The 16,892-nt window shown below is 35.6% G+C and overlaps 1 protein-coding gene across 1 annotated transcript in view; it reads left to right on the top strand.

The window, feature by feature from the left end:
• N (neurogenic locus Notch protein) overlaps positions 1 to 16,140 on the top strand; it is a 121,599-nt gene extending 105,459 nt beyond the window's left edge. Inside the window, exons 9-29 of the mRNA XM_066403795.1 lie at positions 265 to 469; positions 534 to 667; positions 1,764 to 1,968; positions 2,870 to 3,121; positions 3,450 to 3,728; positions 3,782 to 4,014; positions 4,427 to 4,721; positions 4,779 to 5,068; positions 5,126 to 5,545; positions 5,605 to 5,753; positions 6,039 to 6,216; positions 6,326 to 6,567; positions 6,621 to 6,744; positions 6,806 to 7,107; positions 7,250 to 8,678; positions 9,322 to 9,507; positions 9,615 to 9,814; positions 9,879 to 10,059; positions 10,117 to 10,315; positions 11,164 to 11,416; positions 11,522 to 16,140. Coding sequence (XP_066259892.1) covers positions 265 to 469; positions 534 to 667; positions 1,764 to 1,968; positions 2,870 to 3,121; positions 3,450 to 3,728; positions 3,782 to 4,014; positions 4,427 to 4,721; positions 4,779 to 5,068; positions 5,126 to 5,545; positions 5,605 to 5,753; positions 6,039 to 6,216; positions 6,326 to 6,567; positions 6,621 to 6,744; positions 6,806 to 7,107; positions 7,250 to 8,678; positions 9,322 to 9,507; positions 9,615 to 9,814; positions 9,879 to 10,059; positions 10,117 to 10,315; positions 11,164 to 11,416; positions 11,522 to 11,752 — 5,987 coding nt within the window. The 3' untranslated portion in view covers positions 11,753 to 16,140. The remainder of the gene's footprint in view (positions 1 to 264; positions 470 to 533; positions 668 to 1,763; positions 1,969 to 2,869; positions 3,122 to 3,449; positions 3,729 to 3,781; positions 4,015 to 4,426; positions 4,722 to 4,778; positions 5,069 to 5,125; positions 5,546 to 5,604; positions 5,754 to 6,038; positions 6,217 to 6,325; positions 6,568 to 6,620; positions 6,745 to 6,805; positions 7,108 to 7,249; positions 8,679 to 9,321; positions 9,508 to 9,614; positions 9,815 to 9,878; positions 10,060 to 10,116; positions 10,316 to 11,163; positions 11,417 to 11,521) is intronic.
• Positions 16,141 to 16,892: the final 752 nt, after the last annotated feature.

Raw genomic sequence — 16,892 nt, 5'->3', positions numbered from 1 at the left:
CTTCACTGCGCAACGAATTCAATCTTCAGTGGTAATTAAAATACACTTCACAACTGGCCATGCCTTATACGGTTTAACGTTCGACGATCGAAAAGTCGGACAGGAAGTTCGACATTACTATATTAAGAAATAAATTTTGTCTCCGAATGTATTATGGCTTTTACTTTTTTCTTATAATCTCTCGTTCAGAAACAATTTGAACCTGTTTCGATGGACCCATCTATTAATATGTATGTCCTGATTATACTTACAAGAAATTTTCAGGATTCACAGGCACCCAGTGCGAAATTGACATCGACGAATGCAAAGACAAACCTTGTCTAAATGGAGGCATTTGTCAGGATTTGATCAACTCCTTCAAATGCACTTGTGCGAGTGGATTTACTGGGTCGAGGTGTCAACTCAATATCGATGACTGCGCTAGTCAACCCTGTATGAACGGTGGAACATGTCACGATTCTGTAGCAAGGTAGTAATACTCGGATATGAGAAATGATGTGCTTAATCCAATCGAATTATTGGTTTATGTACAGATACACCTGTGAGTGTCCCCCTGGCTACACTGGAAACTCCTGCGAGGTTAACATCAACGACTGCCAGTCGTCGCCTTGTCGTTATGGAGAATGCATAGATGGAGAGAACTCCTTTACCTGCCAATGCCATCCAGGTTAGTAAATCGCAAAATCATTTCTATAATTAGTAATTTATGAAATTTTGAAAACGTATTTGTCACAAAAATTAAACCCCACTGTATAATTTTTCGAAAAAAGGCGAAAATTTAAAAAATCATATTAGCGATTTCTTTACCAAAAAAATCTCAGTACACCACTGAATTAAGCGCACTTTAAAATTGCCACTTAATAAATTTCATTAAGAAATATTGCATATTAACATTTCTACAAGAAAACTAAAAAATGCGTTTTTGTTATGAAATTGTTTCGTGTAATGAGGCAAGCCAGGGAATAAAATGACAAAAATAACTGACAATATGAAAAAATGACTTTAAAACATTAATTATGTCAGATTAGACTTTTTTAAAATTTTACATAAATGTTTACTACTAATAATGGAACAATTAAGTGTGAGAGACAATATTTAATTTGTGAGTTTTGTTAGCGATAATGTTCTTTCGGTAAGAGGTGCAATCGGAGATTTAATTAGATACCTAATTTAATTATTAAAATTATTAAAATTATCGATTAATAGATATCTCGGTAGACCTACTATGAAGCGCGGTACCGTGCACCACAAATAAAAAATAGGAATAATCCACATCAAAAAATTAGATTTGTCTAATTTGAATTTATATTATATTAATATATAATTGATCTTTGGCTAAATGAGTATTTGTGCCTGCTAAGATGATCTTACATGAAAATCCATCCTAAAATGATCAAAATTGAACTTAAGCTCACTGCGATTTAAAATTTTTCCTGAGGCACTACAAATATCTGAAATTTCTTTTAAAACGTCGTGGTTTTGAATTACTGCATACCATAGCAAAAAAATCTAGAAACTAACATAGAATCAAGAGGGAATTCTATCACGCGAAAAAAGCAGATGGTGCCATTTAAAAAAATGATCCTGAATGACATCCCACTTTTTTGGGATTGCCACTAATTTTAAAATTTTACTTCATTAGTCTCATATACATTTCCATAATCGTTTTTTTTTTTTATGAAATCACAAATAAACTCATAGAAGTCCGAGAGGCTGTTAAATGGACACCCTGTATATTAATAAAATTCCTGTTTTTCTGATAGGATATATGGGACGATTATGCCAATACCAACTTAACGAATGTGATTCGAATCCCTGCCAATACGAGGGTACTTGCCAAGACTTAATCAATGGGTACCAATGCATATGCAAAGCCGGGACTACTGGGCCCAATTGCGAGATTAATATCAACGAGTGCTATAGCAATCCCTGCAGGAATGGAGCCACGTGTATCGACGGGATTAACAGGTAGGATAATGTGATGTGATCCCTCTAATTATTATAGTTGGGGCTTATGACTAACCGAAAGCATGTGCAATTTTACCATTAGGACGATTTAAATTTTATCTTTTAACAACTACTAACCTTTTTTTACATGCCTTCCAGGGGATTTCCTTTTTATGTGTAAGTATCACATTGTTCTTTTTCGCAATGTTTATATTTGTGTTTTTAGCAAATTTACTCTATTTTGAAATTTGCGAAAAAATACTTTCAATAATTAAACTGCTGCGCAATTCCGGATTTTTGGCCATCCGATTTTTAAACTCTCTCATATTTCGAAATATACAGTCGCATGAAATTTAAATGAAAAATGAAATATTTTCACCTTCCTTTTTGTGGGGAGCTGCAATTCGTTCCTCGTTCAGGTGACTTCGTAACTTTTTTAGTTTCCATGATCCGTTTAGGAATCATAAAGAAACTCACGCTGCATATTTCAATTAAACTTACTATTGCTTCTATAAGCTCAGTCAAAAACTAAACTTTTAGATTGCCTAAAACATTATTTACTTCGCACCTAGAGTCGAAGATCGCAGATTGGGGACAATAAAAACACGTTATCCTTTTAGCTAGCCTTTGGACTAGTTTTCACATTAGGAAAGGATTGTTATAATGATATCATTGGAAAATATTCCAATGACACTCAACAATTTGATCCTTTGTGCTGGATTTACCACAAACCAACACAAGTTGGTTGAACTCCTCTCGAACAGAGCATTCATCCATACTTTGAAAGAAATTCGCGATATTTAGGAATAGTATGGAATCGGAACGACCACAGCAATTGTGCAGCATTTTAAATACAATAACCCACGTTTGGCTTTCTTAGATCATTGTTTTATTTTATTTATTCATATAACTCCTTTTGCAGCTACACCTGCGAATGTAAGCAAGGCTACACAGGTCGACATTGCGAAAACGATATAGATGAATGCTCCTCCAACCCTTGCGCTAACGGGGGCGTTTGCATAGACCTGGTAAACGGCTTTAGATGCGAGTGTCCCCGGGGATACTACGACGCCCGATGTCTCAGTGACGTAGACGAATGCAAAAGCAATCCTTGCAAGCACGGAGGAAGCTGTGAAGACGGTGTTAATCAGTTTATTTGTCATTGTCTTCCTGGGTACGTAAATCAGCTTTGTTAATTTTGAGGATATTTACGAAAGTCATATATCCCAAATAGACACAGAAAATTCAGTTCTCTATGACCATCACAAGGAATTTTCATCGTAAATGTGCATTTATAGTTTCTTTAAGGTAAATCTGAAGTGTTACGTTAGCTTTCTGTGAAGTATGAATTCTAATGAAATTAATGTGTTCTTGTTACGGTTTAACTTTACCTCTTGCGGCTTACGCTAACGATATTATAAACCCAGCTTTACTCGTAAACCTTCACGTTGCTGATGTTTTTCGTTTTTATTATTCTATATGCTCATTTTTAATATGAATAGTTATGGAGGAAAACAATGTGAAATCAACATTGACGAATGCGCCTCAAATCCTTGCCAACACGGAGGCATCTGTCATGACCACCTCGCCTCTTACACCTGCGAGTGTTCGGCTGGATATTCTGGGATTAACTGTGAAATCAACGTGGATGATTGCGCTATCAATCCGTGCAAAAATGGTGGTTCATGTATAGATTTTGTTGATGATTACAAATGCGTGTGCGACTTGCCCTACACTGGACGTCAGTGCCAAGATCGACTGGATCCATGCTCTCCGAATAAGTATGTCTTTATTGGCATTTACCTTAAAACATTACACAAATTTCGATATCTAGATGCCGCCACAACGCCAAGTGCACACCTAGCTCAAACTACAAGGATTTTGCTTGCACGTGCAACTTAGGGTACACGGGTCGGTTTTGCGAACAGGATGTCGACGAGTGTGTAGTCTCCAAACCATGCAGAAATGGAGCAACTTGCAGAAATACGAATGGCTCATACCAATGTTTATGTGCGAGAGGCTACGAAGGAAAGGACTGCAGTATTAATACGGATGATTGCGCTTCGTGTAAGTGAAGAGATCAAAGTTGTATTCTGCTTTAAAAGTTCTGAAGGTAGTAATGGGACGTAAAATATCGTCACTTTTATATACATATGTGATAAGATTGCGTGAAAATCAAGTTCGGCGAAATATAGCACCGATCACACTATAGGTTCACATAAATGTAAATGTCGCATTTGATTGCGGCTATATAGCGTAGAGAAGAGCCGAGCTTGAAGACCAGCATGGTCAATTGATCCACAACCTTACATTAATATCACGTACTTTCTATAACGTAGACGATGGCTAATGATACAGTCAGCTGCTACCTGGAACTGCTTCTCTTCACGTTTGGTTATAAATCTAAAGAATTTCAAAAGTTCCACCTAGAACTCATCTCAATGATTACCTACCACTAACTAAATTTTCCGCTTCGCAGATCCCTGTCAGAATGGTGGTACTTGCTTGGACGAAATCGGTGAGTTTACCTGTCTTTGTGTCAATGGATTCGAGGGTAAACAATGCGAAGTTGACATCGACGAATGCTTGTCTAATCCTTGCAAAAATGGAGCCACTTGCAATCAATATGTAGACTCCTACACCTGCACTTGTCCCATGGGCTTTTCCGGTATAAACTGCGAAACCAACGATGAAGATTGTACCGAAAGCAGTTGCATGTATGGGGGAACTTGCATTGACGGAATCAATTCGTATACCTGCAGCTGTAGACCTGGGTATGACATTAATTTAAAACATAATCAATATTAATGCTACTGATGGTATCTTTACAGTTATACAGGGTCCAATTGCCAAAACCGGATCAATCTGTGCGATAGTGCACCTTGTCGTAACGGGGCTACATGTCAAGATCACACCACCCACTACACTTGTCATTGTCCCTATGGATTCACTGGTAAAGATTGTGGAGAGTACGTGGACTGGTGCTCAACAAACCCATGCGAGAATCATGCCACATGTCGCCAAATCAAAAACCAATACTCGTGTGCCTGCGGACCTGGTTGGACTGGTAAAGTCTGTGATGTGGAAATGGTCAGTTGCCAAGATGCCGCCGCTAGGAAAGGTATTACTTCTGCATAACATTATAATATTTTATGTTTATAAGGATTTATGTATCCAGGAATTCCATGGCAATTATTGTGCAACAACGGCACCTGCGAAACCATTGGAAACTCTCATCGGTGTCATTGCAAAGAAGGATACACTGGATCGTACTGCCAGAAGGATATAAATGAATGCGAATCAGCACCATGCCAAAACGGCGGTACTTGTAGAGACCACGTGGGATCATACGCTTGCGAATGTCCCAGGGGATTTCAAGGTCAAAATTGTGAACTCAACGTGGATGATTGCTACCCAAATCCATGTCAAAATGGAGGCACTTGTCACGATTTGATCAACACTTTTCAATGCTCCTGCCCTTCTGGTACTTTGGGGTTGCTGTGCGAGATCAATCAAGACGATTGCGATCCAGATTCATGCCACAATAACGGCACCTGTGTGGATAAAGTAGGTGGATTTGACTGCAAATGCCCTCCAGGTAGGCTCACGCCTAACAAAAATGTTTTCAGTATTCACGTTCGAATTTATTTTGTTTAGGTTTTGTCGGGCCAAGATGTGAAGGCGATATCAATGAATGTCTATCTAATCCATGTTCGAATCCAGGAACCTTGGATTGTGTACAGCTGGTAAACGATTATCATTGCAATTGCAAGGCAGGATTTACTGGGAGACATTGTGAGAGAAAGGTAGCGATTCTAATACGAAAATCTTAAATTTGAAATATTGCAACGGAACCATAAATGTGCCTATACTTCCTTCCGATCATTTTTCCTTTGACGCATTTACCCGTTAATGGAATAACAGATAGACTTAAATAAACTAAATTAGACAATTTCGTTTTATACCTATAGCTATTTTTGCATCAACCTGCCTCCTGTAGCATATTTTAAGAAAATACACACCTACACAAGCTTTCCAATGCAATGTTATGTGTTATGTGCAACTTATTTAAATAATGTGATTTATTTTAGGTGAACATTTGTAACGCTTCTCCGTGTCAAAATGGAGGTGTATGTACCGCTGTTCATTCAGGCCATAAATGCACCTGTCAAGACGGTTACTATGGCAAAAACTGTGAGTTCAGTGGGTATGATTGCGATTCCGATCCCTGCCAGAATGGAGGAATATGCCGAATTTCTGACGCTGAAGGTCAGTGAATGTTCTTGATACATGGTTCAATAATACAATGAACAACGAACTAGAAATAGCAACACATCTGTTGGGAACGAGTGCCAGTAACATATATTTTATCTTGTAGGATATGTGTGCGACTGTCCTGAAGGCACTACAGGCCTAAACTGCGAAATTGACTCTATGAACGAATGCGATAGCAATCCCTGTCAACATCCAGACGCAACCTGTCAAGACAAATTTGGAGACTACGCTTGTTATTGTCCACCGAAACATACAGGCAAAAATTGCGAGATTTATGATAGAAATGCACCTGGAGGATTGGGCAGAATCATTAAAACCAAAGACTTTAGCAGGTTTTATGAAGCTGTAAGAATCAATTTTTTCGCACTTGGATACAATTTCAATACAATACTTTGCAGGATTTGGATCGGCAGAGACAGCAATGCATTGCTAATAAATGTCCAATGAAACGGGGAAATAGACAATGCGACGAAGAATGCAATACATACGCCTGTGATTTTGATGGAAATGACTGTTCTTTAGGTAAATATTCAAATTATCTTCGGAAAGGTAAATAATATTAATCATGTTATTGCTGGGATAGGTATCAATCCTTGGGCAAATTGTACCGCCCCAATAAAATGTTGGGAACACTTTGGTGACGGGATTTGCAACGAGGAATGTAACACTGCTCCATGTCTCTTCGATGGTAGAGATTGCGAGAAAAAATTACAACCTTGTAATCCAATCTATGATGCTTATTGCCAAAAACACTATGCCAATGGACATTGCGATTATGGGTGTAATAATGCCGAGTGTAACTGGGACGGTTTGGACTGCGAAAGCGTAAGACCTCCTGAAATTGCAGAAGGCGTTATCAGTATGATCGTCCTTATGGATAAACAGGTATGTGCCACTTATTGTATAAGGAAGAAGTGCTGATTCAAAGTTTTTTCAATATAGGAAAAAATTACCGCATAAGTGCGGTAAAGTTTTATTTTTTGAGATCTTAAATATGCAAATTTCTAATGATTTTTTTTTGCTTTAGGCTTTCAAATTAAACATCAAAGCCTTTCTAAGAGACACGTCCCATCAACTTAGAACCACCGTTCGAGTTAAGAAAGACCGCCTGGGTAAAGACATGATATATTCCTGGATGGGAAATGCCGAAAATGCTGGGCAGTTGGATGATACTTACTATAAGAAATATAACATCCTGACGAGTGAAACCGTTCAGTCCGGAGTTAAAGTTTACTTGGAGATTGACAATAGGAAATGCTCAGAATTTTCCGACAGCGGAGATTTCTGCTTTCAGACTGCAAGTGCGGCGGCGGAATTCTTAGCTGCCAAAGCATCGAAACACTCGTTATCCAAAAGTTTCCCTATATACCAAATAAACGGTTCTAATGACTATGACGACGACGTTGTTCAACCAACGAATGGGAAATATGTGGGTCTGGGAATCTTTCTGGTATTCTGCATGGCTGCTGTCATCTTCATTGTCGTCCAGACTCAGCGAAAGCGAGCGGCTGGCATTACTTGGTTCCCCGAAGGTTTCTTACGGACGAATTCCGGAACTAGGCGGCGCAGACGAGGCCCCGAAGGACAAGAGCTAAGAAATATGAACAAAAACCCTTCAATGCCTGGAATGGAGTTGGAATCACAGCACGGACATGTGTCTCAATACTCTGACGATGACAGTTATCCCGGATACCCCTTACCGGCTAAAAGGGGTAGAGTTGAACCAGGTTATGCAAGTGACCATACGGGAATGACCGAATACGAAGAAGCCGAACCTAGATGGACCCAAACTCATTTGGAAGCTGCTGATATAAGACCCAGTGCCATGCTAACTCCACCACAAGGTGAAAACAACAGAGATATAAATGCCAGAGGCCCCTGCGGTATGACGCCAATCATGGTAGCAGCGGTTAGAGGAGGAGGAATGGATACTGGTGAAGATGACGAGGATGACGGTTCTGGAGCTGCCATCCAGGACTTGGTTGCTCATGGGGCTGATTTGCACGCAACCATGGATAAAACTGGAGAAACTTCCTTACACTTGGCCGCAAGATATGCCAGAGCAGATGCCGCTAAAAGACTCTTAGATGCCGGCGCCGATGCAAATGCACAAGACAACACCGGCAGAACTCCTTTACATGCGGCAGTGGCAGCCGACGCTTTAGGAGTTTTCCAAATTTTGTTAAGGAATAGAGCGACTAATCTCAATGCTAGGATGCACGAGGGAACAACTCCGCTGATTTTGGCCGCCAGACTTGCTATAGAAGGAATGGTACAAGACCTCATTAGTGCTGAAGCCGACATAAACGCAGCAGATAATTCGGGAAAAACAGCTCTGCATTGGGCTGCCGCGGTCAATAATGTGGAAGCAGTTAACATTCTCTTGGCACATGGGGCTAACAGGGATGCACAGGATGACAAGGATGAGACACCATTGTTCTTAGCTGCACGAGAAGGTTAGTAAACATTGGTAGGGATTTCGATTAGTTAAGGCGTCTTGTCTAATTTAGAAGTTAGGAATTGTTGCCTTTAAAGCTTAACGACCACAATGGCTATTGTTCTTAAATCATAAAGTCCAGTTCAAAATTATTTATTAAATATATTTCTATTAAAGAACTAATCTCATTCATTTTCATTTGCCCATTTTTGGGATCATACATTGTTCTACTTCACCTTGCAATATTGTTTGTTAATGAAAGTCTATGAAGGTGTGACTCTTGCTTATAATTTTTCTTAAGCAACAATTAGTTGTTTAAGAGACATAAAGATATACGTGAGTGCGCATATTCAAAAATTTTTTATCTGTCAACAAATAGATCAACAATGATACGACACTAATTAAAATAGAACAAAGACATTCTGAACTTTCTTACAGGACACGCTATACATAGAATAAAATAGTACTGTATAGCGAAAAATTATTGTAAAAATATGACGCCAGAAAATATATCAAATTTATGTGCACTCCTTATGGGATAACCAATTGTGGGGCAAAAACTCGATTTTTGCAACTTGTGAAATAATATTTTAGTCGTATATTCATTAAGAAAATTTCTAAATTTTTTTATATTTAGAGATATTAATATATAAATTTTACAGGTTCCTATCAAACTTGTAAGGCTCTTTTAGAAGCTTACGCTAATAGGGATATTACGGATCATATGGAACGACTACCTAGAGACATAGCTTGTGAAAGGTTACACCACGATATTGTGCGGTTGTTAGATGAACATCTACCAAGAAGTCCTCAAATGGTGAACGTGGTAGCTAGCAATCAAATGCTCAGTAAGTGTAATCACATTCGGTCAATGTTGTCGATAACTGGCATGATTATTTAAAATATAAGTGCTTATGAAAAGTAATTATTTTAACGTGGTCAAATTTTCTTTTAGCATCACCTACAGGACACATGCTTCAACAGCCCACTGTTATTGTTCCAAAACGTCAAAAATCCAAAAGACCTAGCAAAGGTGCCGGTCCCACTAGTCCGCAAGAAGGCGCCGAAGCGTCGAACACCGGCGGGAGTATTCGGCGGAAACCCAGTGTTAAGAGGAATAACAACAATAATAATAACAACAACAATAATAAAAAGGTATGAAGCGACAAATGATGAAACGTGATAGAATTATGGTAATGCAATTCTGAATTCCTCTTAGAATATACAGGTACAAGGAGCGCAGACGCAAATAAATGAAGCACCCCCAAAAAGCGCGGACTCCATCGCTTCCTCTTTAAGTCCCGTGGAGTCTCCTATGGCAAATTTGCCGAGTCCGTATGATGCGGCAACGTTATACTCCAATATGGGGCTCACACATCAAAGTTTAGAGTCGCTTATGGGTATGAATAAAGACGCGAGTTTCCAGAACAATTTTAACAATGGATTTATTATTCTAGCGAACAAGCAACCCCCAAGTTACGAGGACGTCGTCAAAAGCATTCCGTACGGAATAGAGAATTATGGAGCCTTCAATATTTTTCAGCCGGACGCATTAATCCTGCAACAGAGACAGTTGCAAAACACTCTCAGTCCGCCATATTCCAATCAAAGTCCTCCCCACTCCGTGCAAAGCAACATGTCCTTATCGCCACAAGGGTAAATGACTTATTTTAATAAATATGAATACATTACGTGACGTTTGTTGGAATTTGTTACCCTCCCTACACGATCCACGTTGAAGACGTTTATAAACATAATCCATATGAAATAAATTGCTCCACAAAAGTTAAGGAACTTCACAAATTTTAAAGTTGTTTTAAAAGTTGCCGATTATTGTGTACCAAATTTTCAAATATGATGATTTGAATGTTTACTATCTTGTCATTATCTTGTTGTCATCAATCTGATCAAAAAATATCGTAGCCAATTAGACATGTTAAATAATATAGACTATAGGTACGCTGTATGAAATATATTTATAACTTCATACGAACCAGTTATTAATTCCAATAGTCTGCCTCAGTATTTGGCTAAATCTGAATTTATAGATTAACATAGGCCGAAGCAGAAAAAAACTTGAAACATGCATGAAACAATTAATAGAGAGACATGAACAAATCTCATTTCTAGTGTTATACTATCTTGTACGCTTTGTGTCACGCCAATTATAAGTCCTTGTGTTCGAAGATAAGTTGGAACTCTATCACCACAAACACTACATATGTGATAAAAAGCAAACGAGATGGGTAAATGATCCGAATCAAAAACTAAAAATGATATAATCTAAACTTGACGTACTCAAGAAAAAGTATTTAATATGAAATTACAAGAAAAGTTTTAATCAAACCAAAACTACACGACAAAATTGACAAGCAACAAATCAAATCTATAAATTGCATTCGACAAAATGATTACGTTATATTAGACCAACCTATAAATCCAACTAAACTTTATTAACTTTAATTTTTGAATATATATCCTATTCTTATATTTACTATTTCCAGATATAACGGATCACCTTCTCCTGCAAAAACGCGTCCCTCTTTGCCAACCAGTCCCACCCACATAGCAGCAATGCGAGCCGCTACTCACGCCAAACACGGAGGGGTCCCACAAACTCAAACACTTGTCATGGGTTTTGATTTCAGTCAGACGGGCATTGAATTGCCATTGAGCTACATTGGCGGAAACTCCTCTCAGACTTTGACTCAGAATCAAGCTCAAACTGGACAAAATCAAGGCCAGCAAGCTTTCACTGTAAGTATGTGAAATTTAGAAAAATCCATTTTCTTCAATCCCTCTACAAAAACAAAAACATTAATTCTATCCTACGTAGTGAATCCTACTGTAACTTTTTTTCAGCAACCAAATTACTACATGACACCCCCATCTCAACATAGTGACCACCTGCTCCCAGACAACTTCCCCACTCCCTCGCCGGAAAGTCCTGGACACTGGTCATCGAGTTCGCCCAGGTCCTGCAACTCAGATTGGTCAGAAAATGTGGCCAGTCCAAATACGGGTACGTACGTAGCTCCATCTGCTATAGGGGGTCATCAGACCAATAAAGGTTCGGACGCTATCTATATCTAGTTTGACACCAAAAATACTTGACCATTGTTTACTATGAAAAGTTAGTTTTTCATAATAAACATGTACGAAACAAACAAATTGGTAAAGTATAAATATTTTGTTGGACTTTATTGGGCGGCCAAGTGAAAGTGATCGTTATTGATGAAGGACTTTTTTAACGGAAGAAATATTTTATATTAGTGTTTAAAGAAATATATCAAATGTGATGTAATTAAATAGAGTAATTGTTGACACGTTGTGAAACTGTTATAAGTTGTGACTTATCTGAGGATAGGCGCGCGAGTAGTTCTGTATTTTATGGTCTCATTTTTTAGATCTAAATCTCTCTATTTTTATTATATACTTTTTATATAGTAACGAGTTTTCGAAACTTCATGTACGATTTTGCCGAAACGATGAAATGACAGAAAAAATGACACTATATTTTGTACTATTTGTAGGTAAAAAATTATTTATTTATAACTGCATTTTAAGGCCTTAGATTAATTAACTTTCTGAAAATAAATGACAAAATTTTATAGGCCAAAAAGCATGGAATCGTCATAAAATAATGTGCCTTTTGACACAAGTTGTTCTAATAATATAACATATCGAGAAAACTTTAATTGTTTATAAGTTTGTACATAACTTATGTAGATTAAGGATACGAACAACGTTGGAGTGAGTTTTTAAACCATCCAAACTAACAATCGATTTTAAAAATATGGAAAAATAAAGTCATATATTGATAAACTTAAATGAGCCATGAATTTAGTTGGATAGTTATTAACATCTTTGTTTGCATATAAATGAAAAATTTTATTAGTAATATATCTAATAATGTATTAGTACATCTTCTAAGAATCACAAAATTATCAAGAGTCTTTTGAAATATTTTTGAACTCAGTAACGATGCAATGTTCTGAAATTCGAAGAAAAAATACTTTCGATTTTAAAAATGCAGTTTTTTCCCTTATGACAGCTCATTTAAGCGTTCGAGTTTGCTAAACTATTACTCAAACCATTATCCTTATAATGAAAGTATAAATGAGTGATTTTTACCACTTTTTGGTCTTTGCAAAGTGACATACGGATGTCTCTAGTAGTCATCGCTTAAAATTGATTTTTAATACGAGGCCGAAATCATTTTTTTTCCTTAGCATTTTAAAACAACAATACAATCATTTGCGTATATGTTCTTTGCTTTACTTTTGGACGAACTTTGTGTTGAGCTAATGTTATTTATAATTTTGTTGTTTTTTTTTAATACATTTTTGATCTTCTTTATTAACTGTAATTTTTGAATTCGAAAATAAATAGAACCTAAAAGTACACCGCCATGTTTAACGTAAGAAAGTTTATTAAACAAATAACTATAACTAAAATTGTTAAATAACTCCAGAGCACCATAAACTAAAAAAGAATTCAAAAACGTCGTTAGGTTTATGAAAAGAGCCAAATGACACATTGCTATTTCAGGAATTAAATTTGCTTTCAAAAAGTTACTCAATAATTTTACTAAAAAAATATGTTACTGTCAAGAATTCAATTATCACATATTGTAAAGTGACTTGCGATCGTACTGTGAAGAACAAAAAATTGAAATATTTTCTATTTCGTACATATTTTTTTTTATATCGCGAGAACTGTAATAATTGAAAAAGACTAAAGTTTCTGAAAATGTTCTAATTTTTCTAAATATCTCCGATACCTTTGACAATTTAACATCTCTGACAGAGCCGTATTAAATTTAATTAATATGTTATCTCTTTACTTCCACGAAAGCATTTCAGTTATATCGCGTTAAGTTCGATACTATTCAAACAAAATTAATATACTTGGTGTGTACAAAATGACGCCTAAGCTCTAGAACACGTTGTTGGGAACAATAACATAGACCATAAAAACAGTTAAAATTAAATATTATTTCAGTCGACAAAGCTATTAATAAAGAAACATTATACAAAATTAGCAACATATTCATACTTTCCCCTACCTATTTAAAACAAATACTACAGCTAGGCACTATTCGGCACTGATACTGTCAAGAAAAAATATGATATCAAAAATTATAAATTCTGTAGTAAAAGTAGTATATTCCCACAAATTTTATTAAGATTCAATTGTATTGATCATTTTAGATTGCTATTTGATGCAGACCTGTATAAATCAATTCCAGGGTGAATATAACAATGTTATGGGATTTGATAATACGAAATAGGAGAGTTTTTTTTATTAGAGTTTTCTATTAACAAAACTACTTTCACACTAATCTTGTACCTAACACTGAAAAAGAATGAATTTGAAACAATCTAATCCAATTCCAAAAGAACATGATATTTATACATTTTTTGCACCACACCCTAAACAGAAAAAGCTTAGACACCATTTTGTATACCTCCTGTATAGAAGACGCAAGTATAAAAAATATTACCAAGAATAGGAAATGATATATAAAAAAATAGTTCTTACGAACGTATGTCAACGGTCGCTTCACTGTTTAATTGTATTGTGTTTTTAATAATTTTCTGCATAACAAAAAACGTTATAACTTTTCAGAAACACGTAACAGTCGAAAAAAATCGTAGTAAATAAGAGGAAATTCGAAATTCAGAATATGAACAAAAATTCATCATAAAAAAAAAATCAGTGGTAGCAGGGATTCTACCTTCTAGAGTTATGTATTTTCAATGAATTATGTAAAAAACTGAAACACTTGTAAAGTAAAATCTTAAACAAATATATAACTTTGGCCCACTGTATGTTGGTAACGATATGATTACTGACCTATATTTAGTCGAAGTTTTTTAATTAAGGTAATATTTATTCCTACCGTCACTGATCAATAATGCTCCAACATTGTTACGTAACTAACTTCAAGTGGCCTTTGTTTTATCTTGTAAAAACTAAAAAAAGACTTTTTATATTTGCCTTAATTGATTGAATCAATCACTGAAATTAATTTTTATATACCTATTGAATTGATAGATCGAAAACAAAATTTGCCAAAATATTTTAGTAGCAACGTCTGTGATGCGATTTCTTTTAACAATTTTAACTTAACCAACATAAAATTATTATAATCCAATTCGATTTATTACTTTTGTAAGACATTTTTATACAAATGTTTTACTATTAACTTCCATAAACGCACATTCCATTACGTGTGAAGTTAAATCACAAAATGTGTCCTTCATTATTTTAGATTTTTGTATTCGTGCCTCTCCCGCATGCCTTGCCTTGTCGCAAATAAGTTTATTTTTATTTTGTGTGCACCTACATCATACAGGGTGTTTTTGCAGTATGAGCCATAGGCAAAATTACCCTATAGGTATACAGACATCACTCAAGTAGATGAATAGGAAAATCAAGGGAAGTTTATTTTTACCATACTTTTAGAGAAAACTAACTTCAACATAGTTTTAGATAGAACAGATTGATTTTCGAATCGTTATCTAACAGTATCTTCTACTTAAGATTTTTCTATATCGCATTCAGTCTTTTCCCATTTTCCATATTGTTTTCATACCCATATTGCACTCAGTTTAAAAGTTTAAATTAATGCTATCAGAATACTATTTTAGTTTTCACGTTTTTGGAATTATTACACCTTAAAGTACACAGTTATTAATTCGCATTAACTTTCCTATTCACTTCGTGAGGTGCTTTTATCTGTATGCTCATTATTTATGAAAGTAGTTTCGCTGGAGTTTTTTGACAAGCATTACTTATGGGTTGTATTAAAAATATTCAATAAAATTCATGATTTCAGATGTCTGGATTTTTTTCACGTTTCTGTAATAACACTACAAGTAATTTCTATTGAAAAGCACAAAAAAAAACACTTTCATTAAGTGACTACTTGTTAGGTAATTTTACTTATGGCTCATTTAAAAAAATATCGAAATACATTGAAAAAACACCCAATACCTCTGTATATATTTCTACTAAGACGATGTTTTAATTAATATAGCGCTTCTAGCAGGACAGCACTTAATTTAGGCAAATCTAATGTAATATTATGCTACTTTTTTCATTTATGAAAAAGATTAATCTTCAAATCGCACGACGAAATCGGTAAAGCATTTGCGGGACTATAAACTGAACATATTCTTAAAATTACAAATTTTGTTAGATCTTATAATGTAGATAAAACATATGAAGAAACTCAGCTGATACGTATAAATTAAACGCCAATTAAACTTGACCGACTAGGAATATCAGCTGATTTTCCATGATGTCCTATTTTTGTATAAAGTACTGATTAGAGTATGATTAGCCATAGTTTTTAGTTTTTTCGTTGATGGTAGAACTTTTCAAATTTAGTTTTACCTTTTTTTATTTCTATCTATTAGATGAGAGACGATGCTTTGTATTATATTATTTTAAATAAAGACTTTTTATAGTAACTTGTCTTAATTTATCATTTTCTACAGTGCCCCCAAACAGACCCGAAGATTCAAAATTAATGTACCATTAAAAATTTGTTCAATTTCAGTGAAGTCAATTTTTCCACGAGCCAGGGATTCTATTTGAATGAACGTATGTATGTTTAAATTTATCTCAATATGTCGGATATATAATCAAAAGGTATAATAAAATAGGAATAGTTGAAAACCTTGGCCATTTTTGCCCCCATCCCGTAGAAATTTCCAACTTTGGTGTGTTTCGAAGTCGCAAAAGACATTGTTCCAAGTGAGTCCAGGTTTGGTTTGTATATTCGACCAGAAATGACCGTTCTTTCGCAATCAAGGCAAATAATGCTTTGAAATATATATCTATTCGTTTGGCTGTTTCCATATACAGGATGTACCATTGAAAATCTTTCACCCAGCTTATTTTGAATTACGACCAAAGTATTAGAAATGACCGTGACATGTCAATTTTGTTTTCGAAGAGGATATTTTAAAGTTAAATGGAGCTTCACTAAAACAAATCCCTTCGCGGGAATGCATTCAACTTTAGAATCTCAAATGGTACTATAGGTCGAGTGATACCTGATTTGAAAGGGTTTTTTTAATTCTAATGGTCAGCATGTAATTTATTTTCCAATTTTAGATCAACTGTTGCTATTAAGAATTTCGAGGATAATTAGACTACATTTTTTAATGATATGCCGCCTAAGTGCTTCCAGAAACTACGACTAAGTGGCATAAGTTTT

The sequence above is a fragment of the Euwallacea similis genome, chromosome 31, assembly GCF_039881205.1.
Source record: "Euwallacea similis isolate ESF13 chromosome 31, ESF131.1, whole genome shotgun sequence".
Classification (NCBI taxonomy): domain Eukaryota; kingdom Metazoa; phylum Arthropoda; class Insecta; order Coleoptera; family Curculionidae; genus Euwallacea; species Euwallacea similis.
Note: the sequence above shows the minus strand (reverse complement) of the source record. Positions and strands in the feature narration are given on the sequence as shown.